Source organism: Trachymyrmex cornetzi, unplaced genomic scaffold, assembly GCF_001594075.2.
Source record: "Trachymyrmex cornetzi isolate Tcor2-1 unplaced genomic scaffold, Tcor1.1 scaffold156, whole genome shotgun sequence".
Lineage (NCBI taxonomy): Eukaryota > Metazoa > Arthropoda > Insecta > Hymenoptera > Formicidae > Trachymyrmex > Trachymyrmex cornetzi.
The window spans coordinates 3,539,114-3,549,310 of NW_017296157.1; the positions used below are offsets into that span (position 1 = coordinate 3,539,114).

Genomic DNA, 10,197 nt, shown 5'->3' on the forward strand with positions numbered 1-10,197 from the left:
TTGCAGTTTTTCTGTAAAGTTGATAGTATTTGAGTAAAAAATTATTCAAGACCAATATTTTGCAATTCTTAGTAATTAATATCTTGTTAACTATTGCTGACACCTCAAAATGGTACAGGACTTTTTGATTCAGTATAGGCTGTTCTACCCACGTATGACAAAAAATGCGGTAGTCGCCAAACACCCTGTATAGGTCATATCAAGTTTTCAGCTTTATTTATATATGAAAAATGACTCCTTAAAACCTTTTAGAGTACTCTATCACCTTATATAGAATAGAAAAAAAGTTTTTAAATAATTCTTACTACATTTTTTATTACATAATTTTTGTTACGATTATTTTTTTAATCATATAAATAATTTAATTTCAAGACCAATTTGAAAACTTGCATACATACTATAATGTGAATAATACAAAATATCTTAAATAATTATTTACTCTAGCCTGGAATTAATTAATTTCTGTGATATATATTTTAAAAACGGATAATAAATTATGTGGATTGAAAGAAATAAAGTTAAATCTAAAAACAATACATTTATCAAGCAAGCACGGATGACAAAAATTTCGGAGAAATCATGGCGCTTGAAGACTATATTAAAGTGTTTCAAATTTTATTGTAGACATTCTAGTATAAACAGTTTAAAATATCTTATCGATTCTCAAAGACCTTGGTTTGAAAGGTAAACTCAATTAAAATTACATTTGTTTACAGTATGATTAGTGTGTGCACAAATGAAAATAGGATTATGTAGGAATTTCTAGATATATAAACGCAAAAGTTTATATTAATAAACAGATATAAATATCATAAAAGACGTGCTAGATTTGGCTTTTTTAAAATAAATATGGCTTTTTTAACCCTTGCTTTAATTAATAATGAGTTTTACTTTTGCATTAAATATTAAATACTTTAATATATAAAATTTGATTTTATATATTAAATATTTTAATATATATTTGGTGCTTAAAATAAAGTGTTACAAATTTTTATCTCTAAAACATGGCATTATTGAAAAAAATTGTTCAGGTAAAAGTTGTAGTTCGAAAAGATCTGTTTACCGATCTTATCAGTTTAACTTTAGGTGGCGTCGCCAAGGTCACGTCGATTTTTTAAAATGAAACATCCTACTTTTGATTCTAGAATTTAATAGTCGATGTTGAGAGCTTTCCAAAATACTGTAGTAAAGTTATTTTTTAAGTACTTTTCCCGTTACGATGCTTGAAAGTTATTAAAGTACCACCGGCATTAGTATCACCCAAGGTGTCTGACCGACGGCTAAAATCTCTTAAATGTTGTTCAAGATCATATTCTGGATATCAAAGCCACTGGAGATTATCCTCTTATTTTCATTTTTGCACTAAAAATTCATTTTTACAGCAAAATAATTCAAATATCAACGACCAAATATACGAGCAAAAACAACCCTGGTAGCAAGCTGACGTCAAAATGACGTCAAAATGACGTAGCTTGCTATCTGGGAAGATATTTTATTAAAATCTTAAAATTAATTTAACATACCATTAAAAAGAATATAACAATAGACGGTTCGAGACTTACAGAGAAGTCTTCCTCAATATAATAAAATAAATCTATCTATTTCGTTTAACAATATTACAAATCGGGAATAATTTTTCCATGTCAAGGGATGAAATAGAGAATTAATTGATCATGCTATTTTATATTATCCCATCTATCCTTTTACGAGGATAATATTAAAAAATGTATAAATTTGTTGATAGACAATGGTTTCCCTGTCGATCTTATTTTTGACACGATTAATAAAAGGATTAAAAATCTTTCCGTTAATAAATCTAAATTTTTTAATTATGGTCAAAAAACAGATGATATCGTAATATCATAAAAAAAAATCTTATAGTAATTCCTTATGTTAAAGAATTTTCGAATTTAATTACATCGTTATTTAATAAATTAACAACTACTTTCGGGTTTAGATCGATAAACAATTTAAACAAAATTATTAAAGTACACAAAGATATTACGGCGAAAAGGAGATAAGACAAACGCGGCATATTTTTCAAAAAGGAGAAAAAAAACGGAAAAAATATAATTCCAGAAAATGCCGGAGTTATATCGTAATATGGCATTGCTAGTTAATTTAATGTAACTTTACGCATGATGATGTTGATAGCGCGGTGCGAATTCAGTAACGAACACGTTGTGATATATGAATAAGAATTAATTATTGCTCAATGTTGCTTGGCTTACAGTACGTAAATCTACTAAATCTACTCTTGCTTTACTCTTATCTCTATTGTTGTCTTTGAACTTCTAAAAATATAAATAAAATAAGCAAGTAAAATAAATAAATAGGATGTAACCACTTTAACTAAATAATGTCATTTTTGCACTTGTGTAATTAAATATATCTTTCAGAATTATGTGGGTTATTATACATTGCATAATTATATCTGTTCTGGCGAGTATGGTTTATACTTCCTATCAAGAATTTGAGTCAAATTCTTTAGTAACTTCCATGGATGCAAATAATATTGAAACGACCAAGATATTCTTTCCAGGTATATCATGATTAAGATATTTCCTTAACTTGTATAATGTGTGCATGCAATTTATTTATAAAAATTTATTTGAATTTTGATAGTATAGTATATTAATAAATAGTTCATTTTTTAAAAATTAGAATTATGTATCTTCTAACATTTTCATGGATGGAATCAATCGTAATAATTACGAAAATATTCAAATTGATATATACATATATATTTAAGTAAAGAAGCTTTCTTTGTTATAGATATTAAAAGTAAATAAGAAACAGAGTTATAAAATACAAAAAAATATAGAGAAATAGAATAAATAAACGAATTAAATGTATTAAAAGAATTAATTATTACCAATTAAAGATAAAACAGTCAGCCTTAAATGACCTTCGAATGTTCTTGATCTTGATCTTAATTAATGTTATGTATTAAAAAGTGGTTAACAAAACAATTTTTATGAATTAATTGTATGCAATTTACGAATTGTACACAATTTTAGTATAGTACATGCGTTTTACGTATTAAATTTTTACGTATGAAATTTTTAATACACGGGTACACGAGTACACGTGTATCGAAATACATAGTTTAAAATGCACGTATATCCATACATTTTAATATACGGGGGATTACACGTGTATTAAAATATACAAGTACACGTGTATTCATATTTTATTCGTGTTATTATTAATGATAAACCTACTTAAACATGCGAATATCTTATTATGCATTAATAATTACACGAAATAAAATATAAATACGTTACACGTGTACCCGTATATTTCAATACACGTGTAACTGCGGCTGATTGTGTATATGGAAAGGTTTACCAATTAATATTTTATTTAATAAATATAAAGAGATTTTCATGCTCTTTTTAAATATATAATTTCCTCTTTTTTAGTAATTTTCTATTTTTTCTTTTTTTTTTATTTTATTTTATTACATTCATAAAAAATATATATCTCAACAATTTTTAGGAATCGCCATCTGCTCCATTAACAGGATTAGTTTACAATCTGCGAAAAAACTGGCGATCAATATGTGAGCTGGATTTATATATTAAATAAACGCGAAATACATTTACGTATATTAAACATATCATGCATTTATGTGTGCACGGATACCGATGAAATATTACTATTAAAGACCGACATCCTTACAAGAATTCGCGTCCCTCTTGTATGCTTTAGCAAACTTACATTTATGATTTAAATATATATGATATGCTACTAAAGTTATTATATGAAAATTAAAATATAATATTATTTATTAATGACTAAATAAATAGAATTACATGATGCAAAGTTATTCGAATTACGCATTTATACAGTATAGTAGACGTAAATGTCATATGACATAGATTGTCATGTATAGTAGAGAAAATAATTGCTCGATTTAAATTTTTCGTCATATTTTATTTTCTAGTAAAGATATTGATTCTGTTTTTAAATGTTATTGTAATTCACAAAAAATACAATTTACTCTAAATTAAAAGGTTTAATTTTATGAAAGATAATAAAAGAAATAATTATACTATAAGAACTGTTTTTTTTCAAAACTTATTTAATAATTTTACTTTAATAACACTCTTTTTATTTACCACTACAGAAAGTTAAATCGATCAGAAAGTAATTATGAAAATATACGTTATTAATATTTGTTAGTAAGGCTATTGCGAGTTTTGACAGCATTGTATCAGTATGACGTACCGTTAAGTAATTTGTCCATCATACCGAGTGAAAACTTAATTATCAACTTTGAAAATATTACTTTTCTCATTACAGACACTAGTTTGTTCAACTTTATATTATAAGCATTATTTTAAAATATTTTTTCACAGTATAATATATAATAGTATACCATAACGTATTATAAAAATGTATGAAATATGTTATGTTATTGAACAATATGGACATCGATTACGTGGTCAAAGAAAGTCGTGCATTTTTTGTCCTCGCTACTATATACATATATTAAAGATCTCCTTGAAACATATGTATCATATATGACGACTTTAATTGAAATATTTACGACGTTTTTTTTTTAAATTAGTTCTGATGCAAAAATCACGGACCGGTCAGTCGATGAAATTCTCAATTTGATAATGCAGCTGGGCAATCTCTACGTTTCTATGATGGTCATAGATAATAGTAATGATGTGGAATTAGATAAACTTTTAACATCTTATTACAACGGGTCTTATGATGTCGCTCAAATAATGAAAACTGTACGTATGCAAACTTAATCAACATCTTAATTCAAATCTTAATTCAAATATGTGATATACTAGAGTTATACTTACAAAAACACTTTTATTAGACTTTTCTTATAGACATACATAGTATACACTGAAACAAAAGATTGGCTGCTGCAGCAAATTAGATGGTAAAATATGGCATAACATTTTTAATTGGCTGCAGCAGTCAATTTTTGGTTGCGTTAACCTATCGAAATCCTATACCGACATTGCAGATAGGCTAACGCAACCAAAAATCGGCTGCTGCAACCAATTAAAAATGTTATTCCATATTTTACCATCTAATTTGCTGCAGTAACCAATCTTTTTTTTCAGTGTATACGTGTAAACTTCTTTTAATTGCGTAATAATTAGATAACTGATAATATAAATTGCATAACTTTTATTGTTTAGTATAATAATAGAAATTAAATTCAAATCTGTCTAATTTTAAATGCAAATTTCTTCGAAAAACGTGATCTCATTACATCTATACCAATCTTTCTCTCGCGAGTACTTCCTGTTTAGATTTATCTCCATAATTTTCAATCGCTTCTAGTGATTCTAATAAATAAAAACCATTTATACAGACAATCACGTTTATTTTTTTATGTTTTAAATGAAACATTTCCTTCGAACAGCAATCAAAATATTATTTACACGATACTTTGCATGTCAGCCACCGTTGTTATCGCTTATATACAAAATTGTCGGAGATTTACAATACATTTTCCAGCTGACGCCACAATGTTCGACGATGTTATTGAAATGTATTTTGCATGGAATCAATAGAAATTGCTCAGAGCTTTTTGAGTTTCGCAAGACGCAGGACGGATACTGTTGCACCTTTAATTACGTGCGTGAAAGCGATGACATTCCTGATGAGTGAGTATCCCGTGTATTTCAAAATGTATTCCCGCGAAGCATACAATACATAGTAATTTAACTACTTATTCGACCAGTTTACTTACGTGCAGGCAGCGCAGTGACATTCCAAAATGGGTAAATGAAAGTATTCTCAAAAAAGGAGAGTCCTGTATGTTTACAAAACTATTGTTTTATTTGTACACAATTATATTGTACATAGCGTACTGGCACACAACAAAAATTACTTACGCTCTAAATAACTATATTGTTGTAATCTCGAGAACGAGGCTTCAAAATATAATTGAAAATCAAACGAAATTACCTGTAAATGAAATTCGATTGAGATTATGTGAGAAGTTTCGTTCGAGAGCATTACAACCCCGCCCTCCTCTTCTAAAAAAACCTACTAAAAAGAATTAGGCAGATAACGTTTTACAACGTAACTCTGAAATATGGGTAGGCAAGATGACCCCTTGCGAGGGGTAGAATTGTTACTTCTGGACTCTATTTGTGACATCGAACGGCACGTAATCCGTTAATTCTCTTGGCGTTTACCTTTTCTTTTTTTAAAAATATTATTTAGATGAAATACGGCCGTATGTGCAATAACATTATGTGTAGACAATTAAGCTGTAGGTTTCGTTTTATAGACAAATGGAACCCTCTGTTCTCAGAAGCTATCATTATATGTGCTACATGTAAAAATGTTCTACTATTTATACGAAAATGTCTTATTATTTATATAAAATTGTTTTATTTATCATTGTATTATTTTATTCTATTTTATCACTATATTTTGACGGTAAAGACAATAAATATATTGTTATTTTTTTAAATTAATTATTTTAAATATTTTCTAAACATATATTTAAGAATGACAAATTCTAAATTGACATCGATTGAATCGTAACACGCTTTAATGCTAAATAATTTGCATTGTATGTTTCTTGATCGTAGTATATCAATAATATTACAGAAAAAATACTGCTATTTGCCTTAATCTATTTTTGTACACGCGATGCATTCAGTACCGTAAACAGAAAAACGTTGTTTTATATAGAATAATTCATGAGTACTTTTTAATTATAATATTAATTACAATATGGAAATAAATTTTTCTTAACAGATATTTAATAGAAATCAATTTTTAATCAAAGAATAACTTATTTAAAATCAATAAAATAAGTAAGTTTTCTCATCTTTTTATATTCCAATGTATATATTCTTGGCAATATACATTAATTTTTAATGATTAATAATTTATTGTTACGTTTTATCCTTTGTGTGTGTATTAATTCGATTTACATTTACAATTTTCAGTTTTAATAAAAGTATACGGTACAATGGCATTTCATTTGTACAAGTTATGTTTTACAGTTTGTTAATTAGAAGTGCATGAATCAGTTCGAATTCGGGTCGAATCGAAAAACAGTGGATTCGATTTGATTCATTTTCGAACTTAAGAGATTCTCGTAACCGATTAATTTTAAAGTTTTAAATCATAATAGTTCGAAACACTCGTCTATTTTATTTGCATCATTTAGGGTGACCAGATACAATGCACGTGAAGTAGAGCATCCATTATAGAAAAGTAGTACAAAGGTACTATACTACCATTTTTTTCATAGAGACCGACGAACACTAAAAAAAAACTGAGAATAGAGAATAAAATAGAAGCAGATATTGATCTGAAATTGTATTATTTTGTATTTCTTTTAAACTTTTTTTTAATTTATTTAGACAGTACGAAAAGAACAACTTTATGTAAAAAATTTCTAAACTTAAAATCAGATATATACTTGGACGTCGAAAAAAAAAAGAAAGCGAAGATGCAGAGTGGAAAAAGTGCAAACAACGCGAATAAACCTAATATCTAATCAGTATCTTATGTACATCAATATCGCGATTTTATGCTGGATACTCATTGGTTTTGCGGTCTTAATGTCTTATTCCATGCTTATCCTGTACTATGTGTTAATATATTTCATGTATGACAGTGTCACTATGACTTAATATCTTTCAATCCCATCGCTGACTCCCAAGTCCCAAAAGTAGTACAAAAAAGAATACACATTGAAAATCCGCCCGGATGCTCCCGGACGCCAGAAAAAAGAGTACATATATGAGAAAAAGAGTACGGATGGTCACCCTGTATAGCTTCATTTATGCACGATTCTTCCGCATATTATCTCAATTGCGATCAATTTGGTATCAGCATAAACCAAAATTCTCGTGTATGCGCTTACGCCTATTTATCGCGTATCATCGGTTATTATTAATGGACTCTATTGGTTGCGTTGAAAAGACAAAGTCGCACAATGATTTTTTGTTACGATTTATACATTGATTTATACATTTAGATCAGCAAAGAAACTAAAAAGTGGGTCTGTTTTTTGTGGCTGAACTATAATAGTATTACACTTTTGTAACTTAAAGTGAGATATAACTGTGCCAGTTTTTTTTCGACAAAACTTTTTCAGTATATAATTTTTATTTATTATTTTGTATTTTTGTCATATATAACTTTACGCTTGAAAAGCTATGGCTCATAAAGTATTTATAAGCCTATGCTTATATAACATTTTTTTTTTGTTTTACTTGTAGAGTATGCTGGTAAAGTTTTGCGAAAGAACTGGGACACCCTACTGTTAAATATAAGCATCGTAATTGTATGAAAAATTGATGGCAAAAATTATTACTCTAACAGACCGAATAGTATGATTAAACTAACGAGAGACCAGGAACGAGTGGAGACTCTCGGAATGAAACACGGTCTATCGGTCTTAATGGATCCACTTTTGGATGACAATTTCTATTCAATATTGCCCGTTCAGGGTTGGAAAGTAAGTGAAAACGACATTATAGGTTATTTTAATTAATTGAGAAAGCAAACCAGTTGTCCTTAATTATATCCTACATTTTTTAAAACGATTTACAATACATTTCGAAGCTATAATTAAATCTGCTATCAAGGAAAAATTATTTATCGTTCATCTTATGATGATAATGTAATACCAGAGTTGGAACAGTCATAGTTACTTATTACGGGTTGGAAAAATCATTCGTTCAGAAAAAAAATCGCAATTTGTAACTCGTTACTCTTGCACTTCTTGCACAGGATCGAATTAATATATTCAATTTTCCTCGAGAATGACTTGAAGTATGCAAGTCAGAACGCGTACGGATATATGTGTATATATATATATATATATGTATGTATATATTATATATTAAAATATTGTTTTATCAGAAATGCACTTTAAACCTTTTTATTATTATATATACGCGCAAAGAATCTCGCGCTGACTCTTACTTCTCTCAATACGTTCTTGTCTGTCATTTAATTAAATTAAAAAAACTGTGGTCTACGTGCATGTGCCCGAGAGAGAAAGAGAGAGAGAGAGAGAGAGAGAGAGAGATTTAGTGAAATTAACATTCATTGAGTTTTTAGGTGATTGTGTTTAATCCTACTGATTATCCGGATATGACCAGTGGTGGTGTCACGGAGGTACTCGCTTTGCCTGAATACGAAACAAATCTGAATATGGATGCAACGCTCTTTAGCAGTAGTCAGACCACAATAAATTTGCCCAGAAATAAACGCAAATGCATATTTTCAGATGAAATAGTTTTTTCAAATATTACGATGTATACTTACAGTGATTGTATCGTCGATTGTAAGATTAATGACATACAGAAGTTCTGTGGATGTAGACCGTTCATTTACCCACGTCGTGGCAAGAAAGAATGTTAGTAAGAGCACGTTACTAATTTTTTTAATTGTTTATGCTTCCAAAGATTGTTAATGACCTTGACCCTCAAAAAATTAAAATGCTTTGACTTTTCCGTCGCTCATTGTTTATTAAAAAGTTATTAACAAAACAATTTTTATATAATTTTCATAAGTAGAATATACTTTTTGAAATTTTTGAAACAAACAAGGTATATATTTCAACAAAATATATGCGATGAATCTCGTGTACCACGTTGTTTCCAATATTGAGCGATTACGGTGTGAGATATGCATGCTGTTTTAGCCCGTTTTGGCGTAAAAGATCATTATGTGAATTATTTAGCAGAATTTGTGTTCGAAAAACGGTGTGATTTTAATAAAAGAATATCGCAATGTTTTAACATAGTGGCTACCTTATATAACTAATGTTCATTAACTAATGTTGTAGCAACTATCAGTGAATAAAATATATTTTCTCAAAAAAATGTTGGCAACATGTTACATATTATGTATTGAATATAACAACGTGTTCTCTTTTCAATGTTATTATTTTGAGTTATAATCCTAATATGTATGTACGAATACCGAATCACGCCAAACCTCTTTGAGTCAATTTCAAAGTCACTCAGAACTCATTTGGGGCTGACTGTGTAAACGGAAATAATTACTAAAGTTGTAAAAACAATCTGATTTTTTAAAATTTGCTTTATAAAAAAGAAATTTTAATTTTATTTATACAATTTTGTCTTTTTTTACAGATTAATTTTACAAATATTCTTTATTTGTGATTATTATTATGCTTTACTTGTAATATATAAATATATATATATATATATA

At 28.2% G+C, this 10,197-nt stretch overlaps 2 protein-coding genes across 2 annotated transcripts in view; one reads left to right on the plus strand and one right to left on the minus strand.

Annotated features, from left to right (window-relative positions):
- The window catches only part of mRpL47 (mitochondrial ribosomal protein L47), a 14,423-nt gene extending 4,605 nt beyond the window's left edge, over positions 1 to 9,818 (minus strand). The window contains exons 1-2 of the mRNA XM_018503209.1: positions 9,809 to 9,818; positions 2,796 to 2,800 (exon numbers count right to left, since the gene is read on the minus strand). The gene's annotated coding sequence lies outside the window, so the exon portion shown is untranslated. The remainder of the gene's footprint in view (positions 1 to 2,795; positions 2,801 to 9,808) is intronic.
- LOC108758327 (sodium channel protein Nach) lies at positions 675 to 9,381 on the plus strand. Its single transcript, XM_018503207.1, has 7 exons — positions 675 to 684; positions 2,400 to 2,542; positions 3,502 to 3,565; positions 4,577 to 4,751; positions 5,497 to 5,645; positions 8,335 to 8,470; positions 9,079 to 9,381. The coding sequence occupies exons 2-7, from the start codon at positions 2,404 to 2,406 to the stop codon at positions 9,379 to 9,381; spliced, it is 966 nt and encodes a 321-aa protein (XP_018358709.1). The 5' UTR covers positions 675 to 684; positions 2,400 to 2,403.
- Positions 9,819 to 10,197: the final 379 nt, after the last annotated feature.

Coding starts and splice junctions, on each gene's coding strand:
- LOC108758327 (XM_018503207.1), top strand. CDS start 2,404: ATGTGGGTTATTATACATTGCATAATTATATCTGTTCTGGCGAGTATG. Junction 4,752..5,496: donor TCGCTCAAATAATGAAAACT/GTACGTATGCAA, acceptor TACATTTTCCAG/CTGACGCCACAATGTTCGAC. Junction 5,646..8,334: donor AGCGATGACATTCCTGATGA/GTGAGTATCCCG, acceptor TTACTCTAACAG/ACCGAATAGTATGATTAAAC.